We start from the raw sequence: 26115 nt of genomic DNA on the forward strand, positions 1-26115 counted from the left end.
AACTGACAAAGAATTAATCTCAAAAATATACAAGCAACTCCTGCAGCTCAATTCCAGAAAAACAAACGACCCAATCAAACAATGGGCCAAAGAACTAGACAGACATTTCTCCAAAGAAGACATACAGATGGCTAACAAACACATGAAAAGATGCTCAACATCACTCATTATCAGAAAAATGCAAATCAAAACCACAACGAGGTACCATGTCACGCCAGTCAGAATGGCTGCTATCCAAACGTCTACAAGCAATAAATGCTGGAGAGGGTGTGGAGAAAAGGGAACCCTCTTACGCTATTGGTGGGAATGCAAACTAGTACAGCCACTATGGAGAACAGTGTGGAGATTCCTCAAAAAACTGGAAATAGAACTGCCATATGATCCAGCAATTGCACTCCTGGGCATACACACCAAGGAAACCAGAATTGAAAGAGACACATGTACTCCAGTGTTCATTGCAGTACTGTTTATAATAGCCAGGACATGGAAGCAACCTAGATGTCCATCTGCAGATGAATGGATAAGAAAGCTGTGGTACATATATACAATGGAGTATTACTCAGCCATTAAAAAGAATACATTTGAATCAGTTCTAATGAGGTGGATGAAACTGAAGCCTATTATACAGAGTGAAGTAAGCCAGAAAGAAAAACACCAATACAGTATACTAACGCATATATACGGAATTTAGAAAGATGGTAACGATAACCCTGTATACGAGACAGCAAAAGAGACACAGATGTATAGAACAGTCTTTGGGACTCTGTGGGAGAGGGCGAGGGTGGGATGATTTGGGAGATTGGCATTGAAACATGTATATTATCATATGTGAAACGAACCGCCAGCCCAGGTTCCATGCATGATACAGGATGCTTGGGGCTGGTGCACGGGGATGACCCAAAGGGAGGATAAAGGGATGAGGGAGGGAGGAGGGGGGTTCAAGATGGGGAACACATGTACACCCGGGGCGGATTCATGTCAATGTATGGCAAAACCAATACAATATTGTAAAGTAATTAGCCTCCAATTAAAATTTTTAAAAATGAATTATTGAAAAAAAAAAGAGTCAGACATGACTGAGCAACTGAACAACAACCAGAGACAGACCCAGGAAATATACACACAAAAGGACCCTTCAGTGAGTGTATTATAAAACTAAGGCCCAAACCATAACATATTTCTTAAACTATAACAAATGTTGATTAAACGAGACCTTTCAAGAGTTTTTGGAGGCTTGGATAACTCATCATACACAAGTGTAAGTTTACTGAGTCTCAGTCCTTTCCTCCATCTCGTCTTCTTTTTCTTGGGATAAACAATGTAAGTAATGCCAGCTTGTCGAGATGCTTCAATGAGAGTGAAAGACAGGTCTCTTGAACCATATCTGCCACGCATGTAGTCTAAGATAGAATCTATATTTTCTTTCTCAGAGACAGATTCCTTAGTTTCGTTTTGCTCAGTCATCCAACGTTCCAACTCCTTTGCTTTTTGAAGCATCACCTCTTTTATATTGCTTTGCATGTCATCCTGAAACTCTGGTAGAACTATGGTCTCCTCCTTATTCAACTCAACTGCAGATTTTACTCTCTTATTCATAAGGAAACAAAAAATCGAAAAATATAAAATCAATTTAGTTGCTATACATTTAAAATTAATTCAGTTATAATGACTGTTGATGTAATTTGGTCACTATTGAAAAATTTCAAATCATCTATTCTTGATGTATTTCAAGTGAGCTTATAAGTTAACAGTGGGTTAGTTAAAGCAAAGTACAATAATTTGGTCACATGACATTTCATTAGCTATATAAAAATAACACCATAAAGTAGATATGAATTGTGATTTTATACATTCTTAATTTAAAAGGCGAAAGATTTATGCGATCTGAAGAGAAACCAGAGTATATATATTCTTAATTTAAAGAGAACGCTCTTTACATATCCAAATAAAGTATGTGCTCTACTTTTAGTTTAATGCAAAAAAATGAGTGAAGTAAAAGTTGCTAAGTCATATCCAACTCTTTGCTACCCCATGGACTATACAGTCCATGGAATTCTTCAGGCCAGAATACCGGGAGTGGGTAGCCATTCCCTTCCCCAGGGTATCTTTCCAACCCAGGGATTAAACCCAGGTTTCCCACATTGTAGGTGGATTCTTTACCCGCTGAGCCACCAGAGAAGCCCAAGAATACTGAAATAGATAGCCTATCCCTTTTCCAGCAGATCTTCCTGACCCAGGAATCAAACCGGGGTCTCCTGCATTGCAGGAAAGAGCAAAAATTATTAAAATGCCTCACCTTATTAAATCAATTTGTAAGTCTATTTTCAAAAGCACCTTAATAACACTGAATTCCTATACTTAGTATTCAATTACTTTCAATTCAATATTTATAGGCTTACATAACAGAATTTCAACCTAATATTCATTTTATCTAATCATTAGAGAATCAACTTAATTTTCAATAATAATATTACTATTACAATACATTAATGAATAATTTATAATAATTATGCATTAGTACTTGGAACTCTAACAACATTCATTACAAATAAAAGAGAGATTAGCTCCAATCCTTTGACATAGCATTTCTTACCTATTGAACTATTGTCAATAAATAATTGCATTTAATTTTGCTAGTAAATAATTCATTACAGAAATATTTTTCTTAACACCGAATATAGACCCAAATTCCAAACCCAAATAACAATTCCATACAAGCTATTTGTATATTTTAAGATGTACTAAAATGTAAGAGATATTGACCTTCTCTGTGACTTACTATATATACTTACCCCATGTCAAGAAACTGTATTTAACTCAATATGGACTTAGAACAGAGAACAGAGAAATACCGACCACAGAATATATGTATGTGTACATATACATATATATGTATATATCAAAAATAAACACATATGTATGTACTAAGAAAAAGTGGAACATGCCTGAAAAAAGTAAAACATAAAATTATTCTTCAAATAATTTTTCTGGTCCCTTCTCTCTTCTCCTTCTGGGACCTCTATAATGTGAATGCTATTCTGCCTGATGTTGCACCAGAGGTCGTTTATGGTATCCTCACTTTTTAAAATTCTTTTTTCATTTTGCTGCCTAACAGTGATCTCTGTTGCTTTTCCTTCTTGCTTGTCGATTCACGCTTCTCCTTCATCCAGTTTGCTGTTTTAACTCTTCAAGTATATTTTTCAGTTCAGTTATAACTTGTGTTCAGTATTTTCTTATATTTTCTGTCTCTTTGCTATTCCCACTGTGTCCATCCATTCATGTCCCAAATTTGGTGACAATCTTTTGACCATTACGTTGAACTCTTTAGGAACACATTCCTGTCTCTGCACTTGGCCTGATTCTCTGTGTTCTAAACAAATTAGGCAAACCAGCACCTCTCCCAGACTTGAAGGAGTCTTGAGTAGGAAATGATCCATGGGACCCAGAAGCACAATCTCCCCTGGCACCTGAGCCAGATTCTCCAAGGGTGCTCCTGTGGGTGTTGTGTTCACCTGCCAGTTATTGCAAGGCTGCAGCGGCTGCACAGAGAGAGCAAGCCTCGGTGCATTTGCTCATCCAGCCCAGTTGTGGCACAGCTGCTGCGACACAGGTGGGTGGGACTTGGGGCACTTGCCCTGCATGACACAGTTATGTCACAGGGTTTGCAGAGTTTGGTACACTCACCCAACACAGTTCCAATATAGCTGCTGCACAAGGTATGTGCGGGAGCATGCCCATTGGCACTAACAGGTTATAGGGAGAACACCAAAAATGGCTCCCACCAGCTCCCTCATCAGTAAACTAGAATGAGATTTAAAAATGGTGCCCACCAGCACGTCTGAAGTCCCAACAGGTTTCTGCCTCTCTAGCAGCTGCTTTAAGATCAGTAAGTAGGTGTGCCTCACTTATGATCTATGCTTTAAAACGATGAGCCCACCATGCAGTCCTGGCACACCAGGGAACCAGGTCACGAGGAAGGGAGGGCTTCATGTACTCCCACCACTTCTTCCGCCTTCAGTCTCTATGCCTTTTTGCAGAGCTTCCAACAGTGCCACATTGGGCAGAGCATCTGGAGGTTCACAACCCAGAGCCACTATGAGGAGGGCCCACAGAAGAATATACCATTTTCAGTGAAAAACAGTGGAGGTTACTAACTATGATGACTTTTTCTCTTTGGGTCTGGATTTGCTGCACCTTTCTTTACAGTAAGACACCAACTGCTTAAGAAGTAATCCATGAGACAGACATGAAGAGGAGCATATTAAGAGGTGCAATCTCTGAAAAAAGGATTAAACTCTCGAACTCAGCATCCTAGGTATGTTTGTAAATAAACTTACAGCATAAAACAAACTATGAGCTCAATGCAAATGGTAGATCAATATATAAGTGACTTGACTTACAATATACCAAGTAAAGTCAGGGTTTCCCTTGTGGCTCAGCTGGTAAAGAACCCACCTGCAATGCGGGAGACCTGGGTTCAATCCCTGGGTTGGGAAGATCCCCTGGAGAAGGGAAAGGCTACCCACTCCAGTATTCTGGCCTGGAGAACTCCAATGGGGTCGCAAAGAGTCGGACATGACTGAGCGACTTTCACTTTCAAGTAAAGTCAAAGTATGACTATGAGACACTTAAAAGAGATGTCGAAAATCTTAAATTGGAACTATGCACAACAATCTTACAGAGGCTACCAAATTCTGTTAAATCCAAAATTTCAATAAACTCTGTATGAATCAAGTGATCATGCTATTTTAGGAAAGCAAACAAAAAGCACAGATGGTGATTATTACTAGAAATGTGAACATTTCCTTTCAATAACAAAAACTGAAAAATTATCATACCTTTAATTGAGTAGACTGTGTGCTAAAACATTTTTGGATATTTTCAAATGATGCAGCTTTTCTCAGGAAAAAAAGCTGTAAAATAGTTAAATGACAAATAAACATTGACTCTACATACTGTTTAGTAAACTAAAATATCAGATGACAATTGGCTAGTGATAACTGAGTAAATTAGAGTAAATGCAGAAATACTAATTAAAATACAGGTTCTTACTGATTTTGAAATCACTATGTTCACACATAGGGTCAGAACTTAAAATCCATCAATTTAGTAGTAGTTCAGTAGTTTAGTTGCTCAGTCTTGTCTGACTCTTTGCGACCCCACGGACTGCAGCAAGCCAGGCTTCCCTGTCCATCACCAACTCCTAGAGCTCACTCAAACTCATGTCCATAGAGTCGGTGATGCCATCCTGCCATATCATCCTCTGTCGTCCCCATCTCCTCACGCCCTCAATCTTTCCCAGCATCAGGGTCTTTTCAAATGAGTCAGCTCTTCGCATCAGGTGGCCAAAGTATTAGAGTTTCAGCTTCAACATCAGTCCTTCCAATGAATATTCAGGACTGATTTCCTTTCAGATGGACTCGTTGGATCTCCTTTCTGTCTAAGGGACTCCCAAAAGAGTCTTCCCCAACACCACAGTTCAAAAGCATCAATTCTTCAGCACTCAACTTTCTTCACAGTCCAACTCTCACATCCATACATGACTACTGGAAAAACCATAGCTCTGATTAGATGGATCTTTGTTGGCAAAGTAATCTCTCTGGTTTTTAATACGCTGTCTAGATTGGTCATAACTTTTCTTCCAAGGAGCAAGCATCTTTTAATTTCATGGCTGCTGCTGCTAAGTCGCTTCAGTTGTGTCCGACTCTGTGCAACCCCATAGACGGCAGCCCACCAGGCTCCGCCATCACCCGGGGTTCTCTAGGCAAGAACACTGGGTTGCCATTTCCTTCTCCAATTTCATGGCTGCATTCACACAGATATTACTTACCATGAGAACTACTACACTAAAAGAGTTGGGAAGTACTACCACACCAGATAGGGTGGAAAGTACAAGAAACTAACATGTTTCAGGTATGATGGTGGAAAAAGACATAAAGTGGTAACTGTAATTCACAGCAGCTATAACAATGACTGTAAGGATGGCATGAATCAGGTGTAAAGAGCACAGGAGAGGCGGAGGTCAATTCAGAATGAGAAGGAACCTGGACTTTACCAGCTGGAAGAGGTACCATTAGGGCCAGGCTGTGAAAGGTAGTGATGTTTTCACTATGTGACTGATAATGGGTTGAGAACATGCCAGGCCAACAGAACGGCCTAAACAAGCACAGAGAAGTGTCAAAGTGCTGGGATGTTCGTCCCCAAGGACTCTGGTGCAAGCAGAGAACAGGGTACATGGAGGTTACGTGAAAGCAGAGGCACAATGGGAGGTAAGACAGAAAAACACAGCCGAGGCCACGTTATGAGGCTTAGACTTTGATAGGTGATGTTATTCAGTTTGTTGAGACTTTAGTGATGTAATTACACCTGTGTTTTAAGAATATTGCAAGGGGCAACAGGGAGGTTAGATTAGAAACAGCTATTAAAAACAGGAATACCTGACAGGTTAGGTACAAGTAATGCCACTACAATAGTCCATGCATTCCAAACTAGAAAGTGTCATTTGTTGGTTCAATTAATTTTTATGTGATGGTCACTGTTCTAGGTGCTGTCGATAAAAAACAAGAAAGATATGACCTCCATATCATTCAGACTCATGAGAAATAAAAAGCTCAAACACACATAAGGACAAATATTTAATAGGAAATGGTTATCTATATTAAAATAGCAAAGGTGATCTACATTAAATAGAAACATTACCTCAAAAAAATATATCACCTGACTGTATGGAGAATACAGAAAGAGGCACAGAACCATATTAAAACTAGTGTAATTGGCTGGAATAGGGATCTGATTTGTCCCAGGTTAATAAAGACTCTCTACTCTGTGGCACTCAGCATCCTAAGATATCATCAAGGGGAGTAGAGGGCCGGAGGCCTTAAAGAAAGAAAAATAAAACCATTTCCTCTTTGTCCCTCATAAAGTTCATGATATTTATTAAGCCAGTGATATAAATTTCATACCTGTCTTCTTCCCTCAATCACTATCTCTTTTCTCTCCAACTGTGTTTATTATTTAATTATTTTACTTAGATACACTTTAGTGACTAGAAAATCATGGGCACAAATCCGGTCACCACTGAGAGAATTCAGTGTTACTCTGTTTCACAGCCATAAACGATCCCCTCCCCTCATTTGGTAAAAAGATTCATAAACATGTTCCTTTGATCATTTAAGACCTGGGCAAGCAGTGACGAATGATGGAAAAAACAGACATTTTAGGAATTTCAGTAAAACTCACAGCAGATATCCTACTACTGATTAGTAAATAACATATTCTGAGTGTCATAAAGACAGCCTATTTGAAAAAGAGGAAATATGTCCCCCACAAATGTTCTGGTGAATGCACTGAGGCATTTCCCAGAATGAGGACGCATCAAGAAATTACTTCTGAAATCACTAGAAATAATATCTAAACTGTAGGAAAACAAAGACACCAATCCATAATCTAGGCTAAAAATTATACTTACCCTGGAACTTCTCCTATGCTGATTTAAAGTAATGACACTTTCCTTGCTTTCAGATGTAAATTTCTCAATTAAAATTCTGCTTGTTTGTGCACTCTGTGATAAAAGAAAGATAACAGTTTTAAACTATATAGTAGAATACTTTTAATTCAGAGCCTATGATTACTGTTGCTACATACTAAAACGTTATTACCAAAAGAGCAATACATAGGAAAGTATAATTCTAGAAAAAAAAAACATAGATCAAAGTCCAGCTGCAGCCTTAGTATTTGGCTAAAATGCACAATATGGCTTCAGCATTGGACCTTAGCCAAACCAATACTTCTACATTATTTCTGACATTCTTGGACTCAAGACCATCAATGATCCTGTGACCTCATAGAGTGGTGTTGAATCTCTTCAGCATATTAACATCAGGATTATGAACAAAACATGCCATTGTGAGTTATTATCAATATGTGACTATTCACTGACAAATACAAGCAAACATTCTAAACATTAACTGGAATGAAAATTTCCTTAAATGCTTTACAGTTTGAATTGTATCAGTCAGTTAGATTATATGCATATTTATTGCTGCCATGTAAACTGCTACACTAGTTATGGTTATTATTAAATGTGCTACTTCTCTATCTTGTAACCAGTGATCTGGATATATAGAAACAACTCAAAGATCTAAGTTCCATAGGATTCATGGTAAAGTGAATCATGCTGCTGCTTTGTTTGATGAAATTTTTACATCTCAACTAGCATTTTAAAAATTTTAAATATTTATTCAGTAGAAAATGAACTTTTAAAAGTATCATGTAATTATTACTGAGAATGAAACAGATACGGAGAAGGCAATGGCTAATTTAGTTATAATCAGTATTAATTTTTGTTTTTCCTCTCTGTTGTATTTTTGGAAAGTAGTTATAGCACAATGCAATGTAAGAGAATTACTGGACATTGCAGAAAGATACCTGGTCACTTTCATCATTATTCTTCAAAGATAAATTATGTGACGCACAAGGATTTTGGAATTATTTTGCCATATGCTTACACAAAATATTCAAATATGGAGGAATAGCAGCTATTACATTTTAAAAGAATGCTTTTAACAATAACAAAAACAAAAACCTTAACACTGTCAGTTCAGTTCAGTTCAGTTCAGTCGCTCAGTCGTGTCCGACTCTCCGCGACCCCATGAATCACAGCATGCCAGGCCTCCCTGTCCATCACCAACTCCCGGAGTACACTCAAACTCATGTCCAGAGAGTCGGTGATGCCATCCAGCCATCTCATTCTCCGTCGTCCCCTTCTCCTCCCGCCTCCAACCTTTCCCAGCATCAGAGTCTTTTCCAGTGAGTCAACTCGTCGCATGAGGTGGCCAAAGTATTGGAGTTTCAGCTTTAGCATCAGTCCCTCCAATGAACACCCAGGACTGATCTCCTTCAGAATGGACTGGTTGGATCTCCTTGCAGTATAAGGGACTCTCAAGAGTCTTCTCCAACACCACAGTTCAAAAGCATCGATTCTTCGGCGATCAGCTTTCTTCACAGTCCAACTCTCACATCCATACATGACCACGGGAAAAACCATTGCCTTGACTAGACGGACCTTGGTTGGCAAAGTAATGTCTCTGCTTTTTAATATACTATCAAGGTTGGTCATAACTTTCCTTCCAAGGAGCAAGCGTCTTTTAATTTCATGGCTGCAATCAGCATCTGCAGTGATTTTGGAGCCCAAAAAAACAAAGTCTGACACTGTTTCCAATGTTTTCCCATCTATTTCCCATGAAGTGATGGGACCAGATGCCATGATCTTTGTTTTCTGAATGTTGAGCTTCAAGCCAACCTTTTCACTCTCCCCTTTCACTTTCATCAAGAGGCCTTTGAGTTCTTCTTCACTTTCTGCCATAAGGGTGGTGTCATCTGCATATCTGAGGTTATGTATTTTATATCAAAACAGCAGAACTAACAATCAATGGCTGCTTTGTAAAAAGACAATGTGGTTCATATGTTGGAACCTATCAGCATATTGCTCATACTAGTATGCCTTGAGAGAACAATTACAGTAGTGCTTACATATATATGATGTAAAAATTCTGCTCTATTACAGGAATATTGCTAAAATTAGTATGTGTGCAATAAAAGCTGGGATGCAGATGGAAAGAAATAGTTTTGCTACCTTATAAGTCAATTATGACTTATAGTTACGGCAGGCTAGGTAATTCTAGATCAAACCAGTCAGTTCTATAGGAAATCATCCCTGAATATTCACTGGAAGGACTGATGCTGAAGCTCCAATACTTTGGCTATCTGATGTGAAAAGCCAACTCATTGGAAAAGATCCTGATACTGGGAAAGACAGGGCAGGAGGAGAAGGGTGCAACAGAGGATGACTGGATGGCTTCACTGACTCAACGGACATGAGTTTCAGCAAACTCCGGGAGACAGTGAAGGACAGGGAAGCCTGACACACTACAGTCCAAGGAGTCGCAAAGAATTGAACACAACTTAGTGACTGAACAATGAACAGCAAAAAGCAATTCTTCTGACAACAACTAGAAAGCATGTATTATGACAAAGATAATCTTCAAAGCATCAGAGCTAATAATATGATGAAGAGATACTGGGCAAAAAATATAGGAAAATCCAAAAACCTGAAAAGGTAAACCCAGTATTCAAAGACGTTTTTGTTCACAAAATGTTCGCCAAAACAGCTGCAAATCTGAGCTGCATATTTGCAACTTTAAGGGGAAAGGATGACAGACAGGCAAGCCCAGAGTCTCCCTGAAGTATGGAAACTGATTTTATATATATATATAATATACAGGTATCCAAGGCTATAAGGATATTACAGGGTTATACCCTAAGATTAGGAATGAATGGATGTAAATCAACATTCGTGTAGACTTGCAGCCTAGGCTCTGTACAGAGATGCTCAAAGAAGCTCAAGCCTCAACCTCAATTGTAGCTTGAATGGTACGGATCTCAGGTTCTGACAAAAAATTTTCTCGAGAGGAAGAACTGTCATTCTAGGTCTCAAATATTTACTAAAAATAATGTTCTAAATACAATGATAAATATTTAAAGACAAATACACACAAAAACAAAACACCAGAATGTAATAGAGAAAACAGATAAATTCTAAAAAGAATATAAAACCAAATTTAAACATGCAGAGAACAAGTTAAACAGTATTATTAGACACAACTGAAGAATTTATGAACCTGAACTATAAGAGAGATCAGAAGAACTTGTACAGGATCCAGTATCAAGGAGGGAAAAAGTAGTTAATACATGTTATTAAAGGCCCAGAAAATAAAGAATAGATTAGACAGAAGCAAAATGTGAAGAAACAGTAACTAAAAAATTTTCATAGCTGATGAAAGATATCAAACCACAGATTCAAAGATCCCAATCATTCCAAAATATAATAAATAGGAAGAAATCTGCAACTAGACACACCATACTGAAATTGCATGGAAGAAAAAAGAACAGCTTAAAAGTAAAAGGGAGGAGGCAGAGAATTTATTATCAAAGGGTTCTTTGATTGATTATCAAAGAAACTTCAAAGGGTTCATATTTAAGAATCAATTCTTAATAGCAATAGTGGATGCCAGAAAACTGTGAGACATCATTAGTGTGCTAAAAATAAGTATCTGCAATAATATTATCACAAAGTAAAATATCCCTCAAGCATGAAGTAATATAAAGGCATTTAAAGCAAAGAAAAAACAAAATTTTTACCAACTGTAGACTTCCTACTTCCCTTAAAGCAAATTCTAAAAGATATATTCTAGCAGAAGGCAAAATGATTCCAGACAGAAAGGTCTGAGATGCTTGAAAAGGAGAAAGGAAAAAAGAGAGAGATAAATTCATGGGTAAAATCTAAGGATTATTGCATAAAATGATAAGAACAACGTCTTCTGGGTTTTAAAAGATAAGGATCTAAAAATGTATCAAAGTAAGAGCACATTAAATCAAGAAAGAGTAAATGGAATAACAAGTTTTCAAATAATTGCAGTTTTCTGGAAGAGTATAAAGGTATTGACTAATATTAAATATTGATAAGTTAAACATGTATGTTCTAGGGAGACCACCATAGGAATAAGAAACAATATATATAACTTCCAGAACAGGGATGATAAAATACAATTTATCCAAATAGTTAAAATAAAAATAAAATCAGAATATATTATACTCAGACCACTGAAATTTTTTTAAAAGGAATAACAAAAAAAGACAAATTTAAGAAAAGAAATAAAAAGAGAATATAAAACAAACAAAAGGCAATATCTAGCTTACGAATTTGCAGGCAAAGAAGGACAGTGCAACATTTTGGCAAATTTGCTATGTAACTAGTACTAAATCTGTCATTGTACAATTAAGTTTCATTTTGATCTCTGGGATACTGCTAACTGTTAAGACTTTGTAAATTCTTCATTTTATAATGTAAGTATCTGTGTTTTAGAACGATTGAGTAAATTGCTTCAGTTCAGTTCAGTTCAGTTCAGTTCAGTCGCTCAGTCGTGTCCGACTCTCCGCGACCCCATGAATCACAGCACGCCAGGCCTCCCTGTCCATCACCAACTCCGGAGTTCACTCAAACTCATGTCCACAGAATCGGTGATGCCATCCAGCCATCTCATTCTCCGTCGTCCCCTTCTCCTCCCGCCCCCAACCTTTCCCAGCATCAGAGTCTTTTCCAGTGAGTCAACGTAAATTGCTTAGTTTGTCCAAATTAAAAAAAAAGGCAGCATCTATAAAAAACAAAAATCAAATGGCAGGATAAAACAAAAAACACCAATAATCATAATATACGTAAATAGGTAAAATTTGCTTTCAAAAAATGAGGCACACAGGTCTTTGTATCTAAATGAATTTCCCATTCAAAGGAACCAACAGTCTTTGAACAAAGGTCTGATTCCAGTTCAAGTGAATAGAAAGTGTCCTGGGCCCTCTTTCTGTACCAGAAAGTCCTGTTGGATCTTCGTCCTTCTGGTCACTGGATCTGAACAATTAGCAAGAGCCATTTATTTGTGAACTAGCTTTGTAATGTGTTACTCCATTTTCAACAGTTTTAACCAAACTTCTTAAAATTGCTGCAATTTTTACTCTGTTCAGACAATTCTACCTACTCTCAATTCCCTATATTCACACTTTTATACACACAAAGACAGAAAAATAGGTGTCCATGCTTTATAAACACACAGTTTAGACAACGCTATACTAATATCACAGATTCCCCTATTGTGTCAGCTCAGTTAGAAGCAGATGTTACCAACGGAGGATAAAGAGAGAGGGAGCAGTAGGCAGGGGTTGCCTTCAGACCATGATCTAACAACTGTGGAAGGGGAAGAGAGATTTTTATTCTTAAATTGAAGTGTAGATTTACCATGTTGTGTTAGTTTCAAATGTATAGCAGAGTGATTCAGATATTGTTGCTTAGTCGCTGTCATGTCTGACCCCATGGACTGTAGCCCACCAGGCTCCTCAGTTCATGGGACTTTCCAGGCAAGGAAACTGGAGTGGGTTGCCATTTCTTTCTCCAGGGAATCTTCCCTACCCAGGGATCAAACACATGTCTCCTGCACTCTCAGGCAGATTCTTTCTTTACCACTGAGCCACCAAAGAAGCCCATAATCATACATCAAAAACCTTGCTAAAAAAAATATTATTCCTATGGTGGTCTCCCTAGAACATACATGTTTAACTTATCAATATCTAATATTAGTCAATACCTTTATACTCTTCCAGAAAACTGCAATTATTTGAAAACTTGTTATTCCATTTACTCTTTCTTGATTTAATGTGCTCTTACTTTGATACATTTTTAGATCCTTTTAAAATATTTTCTTAGAAATATACCTATAAGTGTACATGTATAAGTGTACGCATAGTTATAAGCTTATAAGTATATGTGCATATATGTACACACATGTAATATATATATAACAATTATTTATTATATATGCATACTTTCTATAGTGCCATCCAATCATTCAGTTATTACAGTCTTTACTGACAATTTACATAATAACTTCCAGTAAAATTTAATATAATTAATTATACAGTTCAATTAGTACACAACAATAGAGAAAAGTCATTCTGCATTTTACCTCATATTTTGGATATACAGTTTCCTTCATGACAGATACTGGAACAGAGAATTTGGGTGAAGTTAGATTCCAAAACAACTTTGTAACTCCTGGATAAGCAGACACCTTTGAAAATAACATAAAAGGCTATTAGAAACTAATAAATAGCCCTTTCCAACCAAGGTCCATCTAGTCAAGGCTATGGTTTTTTTCCCGTGGTCATGTATGGATGTGAGAGTTGGACTGTGAAGAAAGCTGATTGCCGAAGAATTGATGCTTTTGAACTGTGGTGCTGGAGAAGACTCTTGAGAGTCCCTTGGACTGCAAGGAGATCCAACCAGTCCATTCTAAAGGAGATCAATCCTGGGTGTTCATTGGAAGGTCTGATGCTAAAGCTGAAACTGCAATACTTTGGCCACCTCATGCGAAGAGTTGACTCACTGGAAAAGACTCTGATGCTGGGAGGGATTGGGGGCAGGAGGAGAAGGGGACAACAGAGAATGAGATGGCTGGATGGCATCACCGACTCGATGGACATGAGTTTGAGTGAACTCCGGGAGTTGGTGATGGACAGGGAGGCCTAGCGTGCTGTGATTCATGGGGTTGCAAAGAGTCGGACACGACTGAGCGACTGAACTGAACTGAACTAGGATAAACACTTAAGCTTCTACCAAAACTAGTTCTAGTTCCTGAGAAAATGAGGTGATTGGTTCCACAGTCTCTGAAAATCTGGGAAAGACAATTGATCATACCTATAAGATTAGCAAAAATAAAAAGTCAGCAGTTTCAAGTGATGCCGAGGATGTGGGAAACTAGTAAAATCACACTAGAGGCAAACTGGTCTTTTCTAGTAAAATAGAAAATGTACATGCCACACGATCCAACAATTTCACTTCAAGGTATATAGTCTAAGGAAATTCCTTCACATATGCATAAGGAGATATGTACACGGATGTTGATACAGCATAGGAAATAGCAAAAAGCATAGCCCAATCTAAATGTCAATTAATAAATAGATGAATAAAATGTAGCATATTCATTTAACTAAACACTGTAAAGACATTCCAGCACAAACATTATCAACCATAGATGGATCTTAGTAGCGTACTACTTAACAGTAAAATAATCATGAATTAGAAAGATACCTACAAAGTCATGTCATTTATATAAATGTTCCTAGAACACACAGAGCTACAGGATTTATTGTTTAGGGTCACAAGTACACCTAATAAAGTAAAAAATCATGGCGTGGGGAAAAAAACACAGTTGTAACAGCAACTGTCCTTGGGTAAAAAGGAAGAGAAATGGAATTAAGAAGTACAAGAGGACTTAATCTGTTCTTTAAATGTCTTTTAAAAAAACTGAAACAAGTATGACAAAATGTTAATTACAAATTCTTGATAATATGTAATCAAGTGTTTGTTAGTTTGGTTTCTGTATTTGTTTCTTTTAACTTTTTCCAAATAAAAGTTGAAATTTTTTAAAAACTACTTGGGAGGTCAAGAGGAATCCCACAATGAAATGTGGAATATAACGAATCAATCTAATTCTATTATAAATATATGAAACAATCTCAATGAAAGGGGGAAGAAAAAAATTGCTGACCTTAGTAACTTGGAAATGAGTAAAGTATATAACACCAAAGGCAAAAGAAACTGTACACAGTGATACACTTTTGGTTGGTTATTTTCCACAAGAATATGGGTAAACAATTCTGATATTTCTATACTGGAATTGAATAATTAGGTAAATGGATGGAGTGTGGGGGCAACCAGGTTTGTCACTAACTTTTGGGAGTTTAAAGATTAGCAGGGGAGAAGGTTAGAATGATAAATGTGGTCATGAATTAGAGGTGGAGACACCAGTATGAACTCATGAATAGCTTAAGTTAGACAAAGATGGATACGTATAGAAATACCACATTATGTGCATTTATTATATTTATTATGCATATTAAAATACATGTATTTATAGGAAGGAGTTAGAATACAGACATGTATTTGGGTGAGCTGAGAAGGCCTAGAAGCAACAAAGACCTGGTGGCAATAAGCACATCCAAAGGCCAGATCTTAGTTTCTAATTACATTCTCCAATTAAGGGAACTGAGACTTCCTATAGACATGGCTGATTCTGTGGACTGGCACAGGAAATATGCAAGATGAGTGTGGAATATCTGTACTGCCAGTAATTAAATGTTAAAAAAAATTCTACAGTGATAGGGTCTGTCAAGGGGACAGAGGAGACAACTGAAAGAGCTCTCAATGACCAAAGCTCAAACAGTCTTAGCAAAATAATAATAAATATTATTAGAGTATAACTCGGGCTTCCCAGGGGGCTCAGCAGTTAAAGAATTTGCCTGCAATGGAGGAGACTTGGGAGACACCGGTTCAGTCCTTGAGTGAAGATCCCCTGAAGAATGGCATGGTAACCCAACTCCAGCATTCTTGCCTGGTGAATTCCATGAACAGAGGAGCCTGGTGGGCTACGATCCGTAGGGTCGCAAAGGATCAGGCACGACCAAAGCGACTGACCACAACTCAAAGTATAAACATCTATGAGTCTTACTGATATAAGCAAGTGATTGAATAAATAAATCGGAAGAAGAAGCATCCTGTCTGGGTGAATTCAAATTAGTTTTTATAGATAATCTACCCTTAAGGAGATGGAGCATGGCTCTTCATTTCTTAAGTGTGGGCTATATACAGCAACTTCTTTCCAGACTACAGTATGGAAAGGGAGCAAAAAAGAAAAACTTGACAGTGAAGAAATCTGGCAGACACTGTCTCAGCCGGACAATTAAGGTCAACACCAACAATTAAGTCACACTGGTAATATGTACTCTGGATATGATACGATGAAAATGGCACCTTACCTCAGTGGTCTTCCTCCCAAAATCACATAATACACAATCAAATCAAAAAGAATATCATGTGAGACTTTGCTGGTGGTCCAGTGGTTAAGAATCACCGTGCAATGCAGGGGATGCTGGCTGACGAACTAAGATTCCACATTCCATAGAGCAACTAAGTCCGTACGATATCACTAAGACCAGAGGCAGCCAAATAAAATAATAGATATTTGGGCAATAGTCTACAAAATACCTGACAGTACTCCCCCAAACTGTCAAGGTCATCAAAACAAGGAAGTCCCAGAAACTATTACAGCTGAGAGAAGCCTGGGGACATGGCAACTACATGTAATGTGGTATCCACTTCTATTCTGGAATAGAAAAAGGACATTACCTTAAACTAAGGAAATCCAAATGAAGCATGGATCTTAATTAATCATAAAGTATAAATACTGGTTCACTGGTTTTAATACATGTATCATATAGCTGTCAGATGTACTGGTAGTTTTCTAGGGCTACTGTAGCAAATTGCCATTGGATGGCTTAAAACAACAGAAATTAATTCTCTGAGTTCTGGAAATAAGAAGCCCAAAATCAAAATGTTGAGAGGGCCATGCTCCCTCTGAATGCTATGGAGAATTCTGCCTTGCCCCTTCCTAGCTTCTAGTGTTTGCCAGCCACCTCTGGCATTTCTTGGCTTGCAGCGGCATTGCTCCAATTTGCTTCTATCAGCTAATGGCGTTCTTCCCTGTGTGTCGATGTGTTCACAGGGTTTTCTCCTCTTATAAGGACAGTCATATTGAATTTAGATACATAGAACTTACCCTAAATCCAAGATGATCTCATTCCAAGATTCTTAATTACATCTGCAAAGCCTCTATTTTCAAATAAGGTCACATTCACAGGTATTGTGGGTTAGGATCTGGATATATCTTGTGGGTGTGGAGAGGGAAATGGCAACCCACTCCAGTATTCTTGCCTGGAGAATACCAGGGACAGAGAAGCCTGGTGGGCTACGGTCTATGGTGTCGCAGAGAGTCAGACACAACTGAACGACTGGGCACATATCTTTTGGGGGCCACTATTTACCCATCATTATTGTATTAATGTAATAATAGGGGGAACAGAGTATGGGAAATCTCCATACTGTCTTTGTAATCTTTCTGGACCAACAAAGGTCCATCTAGTCAAGGCTATGGTTTTTCCCGTGGTCTTGTATGGATGTGAGAGTTGGATTGTGAAGAAAGCTGATCGCCGAAGAATGGATGCTTTTGAACTGTGGTGCTGGAGAAGACTCTTGAGAGTCCCTGGGACTGCAAGGAGATCCAACCAGTCCATTCTAAAGGAGATCAATCCTGGGTGTTCATTGGAAGGACTGATGCTAAAGCTGAAACTGCAATACTTTGGCCACCTCATGCAACGAGTTGACTCACTGGAAAAGACTCTGATGCTGGGAGGGATTGGGGGCGGGAGGAGACGGGGACGACAGAGAATGAGATGGCTGGATGGCATCACCGACTCGATGGACATGACTTTGAGTGAACTCCAGGAGTTGGTGATGGACGGGGAGGCCTGGTGCTGTGATTCATGGGGTCGCAAAGAGTCGGACACGACTGAGCGACTGAACTGAACTGAACTGAAAACAAGTCTAAAAAATAGAGTCTACTATCAATAAAATAATAATAATAAAACAATAAAAGAAAAAAAATTTTAAATAGTTGGAAGTGAAAAAATTAATCAGGCATTCATGGCAAGATTTAAAGAAATATGAGTTTTTTAAATTATAGCTGTTTGAGTCCATGGTATTCCTGGTAATTATGTTTTCCTTAACTTTCACTAACTCTGAGTAATACTTAATTGGACCAAACATTTTCCCCAACAAGATTTGTGGCTTCCCTGGTAGTTCAGGTGGTAAAGAATTTGCCTGCAATACAGGAGACCACAGTTCAATCCCTGGGTCAGGAAAATCCCCTGGAAAAGAGAATGTTACCCACTCCAATATTCTTGCCTAGAGAATTCCATGAACAGAGGAGACTGGCAGGCTACAGTCCGTGGAGTCACAAAGAATTGGACACAACTGAGCGACTAAGCACACATACACCCGTGAACTCGTAACAGAATTCTCTGGTGGTTCAGCAGTGAAGACTCTGCCTGCAATGGAAGAGACCCGGGTTCGATCCCTGGGTCAGGAAGATCCCCTGAAGGAGGACATGGCAACCCACTCTAGTACTCTTGCCTAGAGAACCCCATGGACAGAGAAGCTTGCTAGGCTGCAGTTCACAGGATTGCACAGAGTCAGACACGTCTGAAGTGACTAAGCAGCAGCAGCATGAAAACTTAACAGTCACCATCTCATGGAGCATGGCTGTTATACAGACTTTTAGAGTAATATCCAAAGACTCAAACACAGTAAATAAAGATTCACAATTATAAGCTGATACTGAGTCTTCACCACTTTTATTTCTCAACTAGATCACATTTCTTCTCTACCAACAGAGTATTTATTTAGAGAAAGGTAGATTTTTTCAGATGCTATGCTCATTTGTCTACCATAGAAATTCAAAATTGTTTCCATCTCACTCATCCTCTGTTTTGGTGGACACACTCCATCTGTTTATGCTGTATAGACCTAGAGCCAGGAATTCCTTGATAAAAGATGAAAAAACTCTTCCAAAATCAGCTGAAAATTCTTCTTCCAAAGATCACCTAGAAATTAAGATTTCAGATATTCAAATGATATATCACATACAATGTGGTAAACCTTTCCTTGTAGTAGACTTTCAGCAGCTTGAGCATCTAGAATAAAATTATTCCCCTAGAAGAAAGTAATATACAAGCCTCTAAATGGAAAGAAAGAAAAATCTATCACTAAACAGCACTATTTTGTTCTCAAGGAAAAGCACCCATGCACCTTCAGGAGAGATTTGTCAAATTAAACTAGCAAAGAAACACTCATCACGGTATACTGGTTTCCCCAACAATCCTCAGAACTTTCTAAGAGGAAATCAGGAAAACAGAAGCAGCCAGATTGATAGCTGTTAGAACTTGACTGCACAGCAAACTGAATTACTAACTATAATTTAGTAATTATAGAGCAGGGCTTCCCTGGTAGCTCAGATGGTAAGTAATCTGCCTACAGTTTAGGAGACCCGGGTTCAGTCCCTGGGTTGGGAAGATCTCCGGGAGACAGGATTGGCAACCCACTCCCATATGCTAGCCTGGAGAATTCCATGGACAGAGGAGCCCAGTGGGCTACAGTCCATGGGGTTGCAAAGAGTCAGACACAACTGAGTGACTAACATACATACACACACACAACTATAAAGTAAGCTAGGTTAATTAGTTTAACAGCACCTGCACAGCCCCTAAGGTTGCTATGTATATTACAACCCAATGCAATAACCACGTTCATACTAAAGACCCAACTGGTTTCAGATTTCAAATGCAACAAACATTTTTAGCTGTATAAATTATCATTTAATACATATTCTTTTTAACTAAGTTTAATTTTTTAGCACTGGTCCAACAACCATAATTTTTATTAGATTTTTAAGCTAATTATAAATTCACATGCAGTTTTAAGAAATAATACAGAGACTATCTTTTACCCAGTTTACCTCAAAGGTATCGTCTTGCAAAACTGTGGTACAGAATCACAAACAAAATACTGACATTGATATAGTTAAGATATAGAAATTTTCATCACCATAAGTGATCCCATGTTGTCTTTTATAGACACACTCCACTCATTCCCACCCCCCCATCCTGAAACCCTGGAAAAACCTAATCTGTTCCGCATTTCTGTAATTTTGTCATTTCCTGAACATTATATAAGAATATCATCTAGTGTGTAATGTTTTGGAATTGGCTTTTTCCAGCATAATTCTCTGAAGATTTATCCTTATAGTTTATGTATTCATTCTGCAACATGCTTAATAGTATTGATCAGTTCAGTTCAGTTCAGTTGCTCAGTTGTGTCCGACTCTTTGCAACCCCATGAATCACAGCACGCCAGGCCTCCCTGTCCATCACCAGCTCCTGGAGTTCACTCAAAGTCATGTCCATCGAGTTGGTGATGCCATCCAGCCATCTCATTCTCTGTCATCCCCGTCTCCTCCCACCCCCAATCCTTCCCAGCATCAGAGTCTTTTCCAGTGAGTCAACTTGTCGCATGAGGTGGCCAAAGTATTGGAGTTTCAGCTTTAGCATCAGACCTTCCAATGAACACCCAGGATTGATCTCCTTTAGAATGGACTGGTTGGATCTCCTTGCAGTCCAAGGTATTGATAGTTGCATGTTTATTTTTATTTTTTAACTGTCAAACTATTTCAGGGGTCTGAGAAGGAAGTTTTGTAGGCCTTTACTTTCCTTAACATTATAGAGCTATTCAAATTATCTATTAATATTTCATATTGAGTGAGTTGTGGTAGTTTGTGCTTTTTGAGGAACTGCTCTATTTTGTCTAAGTTGTCAAATTAATGTGTGTAGAGTTGTTTATACTGTTCATGGAATTCTTGAGGCAAGAATGCTGGAATTGCTTATATAAATTGCTTATATTAACAACTGGAGTTGCTTATAGTATTGCCTTACTAGTCTTTTGATGTCTGTAGGGTCTGTAGTGATATCTATTTCATTTCTAATACTAGTAATTTGTGTCTTTTCTGTTTCATGTCAGTTTTGTAGAGATAAATTTTTTGTAAGAACTATTTTGTCTCAGTGATTTTTCTCTATTGTTTTCATGTTTTCAACCTCAGTGATTTCTGCTCTTCCTTATTCTTTTCCACTGCTTGCTTTCGGTTTATATGGCTCTTCTTTTTCTAGGTTCTTGCGGTGGGAGCTTAAATTATTGATTTGAGACTTCTCTTTTTTAACTGTAAGTATTTAGTGTTATGGGCTTCCCTGGTGGCTCAGAGGTTAAAGCATCTGCCTCCAATGCGGGAGACCCGGGTTCGATCCCCGGGTCGGGAAGATCCCCTGGAGAAGGAAACGGTAACCCACTCCAGTATTCTTGCCTGGAGAATCCCGTGGACGGAGAAGCCTGGTGGGCTACAGTCCACAGGGTCGCAAAGAGTCGGACACGACTGAGCGACGGAACGGAACGGATTTAGTGTTATAATTTTCCCTCTTGGCATTATCTCTGTTCCACAAATTATGATACGCTGTATTTTTATTTTAATTCAGTTTAATCGGTTTTCAAAGTACTTTTAAATCCCTTGAGATGCCCTCTTTAACCCATGAATTAATTACACCTGTACTGTTTAGACTCCAACAGTTTGGAGATTTTTCTGTTTTCTATGTTATTGATATCTAGTTTGATTTCATTATGGATTTATCTTGGTATATCTTCTGCAGGAACTCAAAAGTAATAAGTATTCTGCTCTGATTTGGTGTAGTGTTCTGTACATTTCAATTAGATCCTGTTAGTTGATAGAGTCATTGATTTTTTTGTATCCCTGCTGATTTTCTAGTATTCCACCAACTATTTAGAAAGGAGCATTGAAGTCTCCAATTGTAATTGTGGAATTGCCTATTTCTCCTTTCAGTTCACCAGCTTTTGCTTCACATGTTTTTGGGCACACGCTTTTTAAGACTACCGTGGCTCAGAGGTTAAAGCGTCTGCCTCCAACGCGGGAGACCCAGGTTCGATCCCTGGGTCGGGAAGATCCCCTGGAGAAGGAAACGGTAACCCACTCCACTATTCTTGCCTGGAGAATCCCATGGACAGAGAAGCCTGGTAGGCTACAGTCCACGGGGCCGCATAGAGTAGGACACGACTGAGGGACGGAACGGAACGGATGTCTTCCTGGCGGGTTGACATTTTTCTTATAATGTAATCCCCTTCTCTGGCAACTGTCTTTGCTGAGAGATCTACTTTATCTGATATTAACATAGTCACTTCTACTTCTCTTTGATTAATGTTTGTATGACTTATCTGTTTTATTCTTTTACTTGCAGCCTCTCTAAATCATAATATATGAAGTCAGTTATTGCAGATAGTAAATAGTTGGGTCATTTCTTTTAATCCACTCTGCAATCCCTGTCACTTAATTGGTGTATTTAGACCAATAATATATTTAAGTTAGGGATTTCATCTGTCATTTCATTTTTGTTTTCTGCTTCTTGTCTCTGGTTTTTCTTGTTTCTCTGTTTTCCTTTCCCTGCTTTCCTTTTACATGGACATATTTTAGAATTCCACTTTTATTTATCTGTGGTGTTTATGAATATGCCTCTTAAAGATTTTTAGTCTTGCTCTAGGTGTCACGTTATATAAACATAACTTATCAAAGTCTACTGATGTCTGCACTTTACCAGTTGAAGGATGTGTAATCCTACCTTCTTTTATGTCTCCTTTCTCCATTTATAATACAGTAGTCTTAAACATTTCCTCTGTATACATTTAATGGTATGGTAATTTTTGCTTCAACCGACAGACATAATTTAGAAAACTCAAAACAAGCAGGAAAATTCTTTATTGCACTTACTCACATTTTTGCTTTACTTGTTTTTGTTCCTTCTAGATATTCCAAGATTTCATCTTTCATCATTTAAGAACATCCCCCAGACTTTCTTTCAGGGTAAGTCTGTTGGGTGACAAATTCTCTTACTTTCCTTTTATCTGGTAATGTCTGGATTCCCCTTCATCCCTGAAGGATATCTTCTCTGGATATATAGGACTCAGGGCATACCATTCTTTCCTTTCAGCATTTGAAAAATGTTCTGCCACTTATTCTGGCCTCCATGGTTTCTGATAAGGAATCCATTATCACTCAAACTGTTTTTCTCCTGTAGGTAACATATGGTTTCTCTCTTGCTGCTTTCAAGATTCTTTTCTTTGTCATTAGTATTCAGAAGTTTGACTATTAAGTGACTTGGTTCATATTTCTTTGGACTTTTCCTGCTTGGAGTTTGCTCAGCTTCCTGAATATGCAGGTTTAAGTCTCACTAAAATGGGGAAGTTTCCAGTCATTATTTCTTCCTAAACATTTTCAGTCACCCCTCTTTTTTTTCTTCTCCTTCCAGGACTGTGATAACACAAATGCTAGATCTTTTACCTTAGTCCCACAATTAACAGATTCCTGAGGATCTGTTAATTTTTTTTTCTTTAGTCTATTTCTCTTGGTTGCTCATACTGGATAAATTCTACTATTTTATCTTCAACTTCACTTCCTATCTCCTCCATTCTACTTTTGAGCCCATCTGAAGAGTCGGACACAACTGAGCGACTTCACTTTCACTTTTCACTTTCATGCATTGGAGAAGGAAATGGCAACCCACTCCAGTGTTCTTGCCTGGAGAATCCCAGGGACGGGGGAGCCTAGTGGGCTGCCGTCTATGGGGTCGCACACTCGGACACGACTAAAGCGACTCAGCAGCAGCAGCAGCAGCCAAGCATTTTACTTTGTTTATTACATTTTTTTCAACTCTAAAATGTCTTCAGTTTCTTTACTAAGTATCTTCAATGTTTTTTACTAAGACCTTCTATTTCCTTTCTAAATCTTCCTATTTTTAAAAAAATTTTTCAAGTGTGTTCATAATTATCACATAAGCCATTTTAAGATGATGGCTTTAAAATCATTGTCAGACAATTCTAACATTTCTGTCATCTAAATGATAGCATCTATTGATTACCTTCTTATATTCAGTTTGAGACTTTCCTAGTTCTTGGGATGGATTAGTAATTTTCGATTGAAATTTGGATGCTTTGCTATGAGATTCTGGATCTTATTTAAACCTTCTGTTCCAGCTGACACTCTGCTTGGCCTCCTCTGATACCACCGCAGTGGGGAGGGAGAGAAGTGGCTCATTACTACTAAGTGGAGATGCAAGTCCAGGATCCCCATGTGATCTCAACTGACACCATAGAAGGGAAACCTTATGAACACTCTACCAAAACGAAAGTCCCAGCCCCCCACGGCCTTCTTCAACACCACCCTGTCAGAGGCGTGACAGTGCCTTCCCGTACTCTGTGGCACAATGGTAAAGAATCTGTCTGCCAATGCAGGAGATGCAAGAGACGCTGGTTCAATCTCTGGGTTGGGAAGATCCTCTGGAGAAGGGAATGGCAACCCACTCCAGTGTTCTCACCTGGAGAATCCCAAGGACAGAGGAGACTGGCAGGCTACAGTCCCTGGGGTCCCAAAGAGTCAGACACAACTGAGCACACATATTACATACTTTAGCAAGAGCTAAAGTCTAGTTTTCCTACAAGGCCTTTGCTGGTAGAAGTGAGGGAAGGACCAAGACCACCAGTTTTTCTGTGATGTTTGGCTGGGGTAGCTATTGTTTAAAAATTGTGTCATGCTAGGCTGCCCCTTTCATGGTTCTTTGGCTAAAAAGATAGGCTTTGTTTGGACTTCTTTATGTCTTTACCTAGTTTTCTTTCCAGGTTACTAGGTTTTTTTAACTTAAAATTATAAAAAGGATTTATCAAAGGATATATGAGGCAAAAAAGGAAACTCAAGGAACTAACTTGCCACCATGTCATTTCTTAGATCCCAAAGTTCCTAGTTAGAGTATCAGTCTCTCCACCTTTCAGATCTGTCCTGTTTGTAATACCCAGGTTTTTACTTGTACTTCGCAGGAAGAATAGGAAAAAGAACTTCCACTGCATCATTCACAGAAGTGGAAATCTCACAACTAAGTTTCAAGAAACTACCTCTTGTATGTGTGTTAAGTTGCTTCAGTCATGTACGACTCTTTGTGACCCTATGGACTGTAGTCTACCAGGCTCCTCTGTCCACTGGATTCTCCAGGCAAGAATATTGGAGCGGGCTCTCATTTTCTCCTCCAGAGGATCTTGCCAACCTAGAGCTCAAACCCACATCTCTTATGTCTCCTGCATTGGCAGGCAGGTTCTTTACCAACTGTGCCACCTAGGAAGCATATTATCAAACAAGAATATCCATAATTATGTTTAAAGGCTATTAAAATAATCTCTCCTTTTTCAACTACATATCTGCATGAAGCCATAATTTTCCTCATATAGTTCAGTCAAAACAACTTATCTCAAAATTGAATGCAGAAGCAAGCATAAGAATCCAGCTATTAAGCCAAGCATTAGAGATTTGCAAAAAATACAACTCCAGTTTTACACTACTTCTTTGTTTTAAAAAATATAACCATTTTTCATAAAAAAATATAGCATGTTAACATATATTATTTTAGTACTGTTATTTTTCATTTAGAAAATAAACATTTTAGCATTTTCCCAGTTTTAACTTCCAACATTGCAAATGTCAATAGATACAAGCCACATAAATAATTACTGAAGTCCTCAATAATTTTTAAGAATGTAAAAAAGGGTCCTGAAACCGAAAAGTTTGAAAGTCTACGAGATAGAGAAAACTAATATTAAAGGAAGCTCTTACTCCTTCTCCTAAGAGTTGTAACTGTGGTTTGTGAGCACTCTGGCCAGTTCCCAGTGTCAGTTCGGGTAGTATCCCTGGTCTTGTTGGAACAACAGCAACATATTCTTCACTGACATCCGTAACAGGAGCTCCGTGCAGTATTCTACAGTGTGAAAAAAAAATTTTTAAGTCATTGATAAAGCAACAGGTATTTACCCTCATTTTATATCTCTATGAAATAAACACATTGACATTTGATGTCTACACTAAGTGAGACTTCCCTGGTAGCTCAGCTGGTAAAGAATCCACCTGCCAATGCAGAAGACACAAGAGATGCGGGTTCGATTCCTGGGTCAGGAAGATACCCAGA

General features: G+C 38.3%; 1 protein-coding gene across 1 annotated transcript in view; it reads right to left on the minus strand.

Moving 5' to 3' along the window:
* The window catches only part of TTC6 (tetratricopeptide repeat domain 6), a 221746-nt gene that overhangs the window by 80277 nt on the left and 115354 nt on the right, over window positions 1–26115 (minus strand). The window contains 5 exon segments of the mRNA XM_088829482.1: window positions 1214–1587; window positions 4839–4913; window positions 7469–7561; window positions 13572–13676; window positions 25767–25908. Coding sequence (XP_088685608.1) covers window positions 1214–1587; window positions 4839–4913; window positions 7469–7561; window positions 13572–13676; window positions 25767–25908 — 789 coding nt within the window.

Source organism: Moschus berezovskii, chromosome 21 (assembly GCF_049115385.1).
Source record: "Moschus berezovskii isolate FMDL1 chromosome 21, NW_MosBer_1.0, whole genome shotgun sequence".
NCBI classification, from domain to species: Eukaryota; Metazoa; Chordata; class Mammalia; order Artiodactyla; family Moschidae; genus Moschus; species Moschus berezovskii.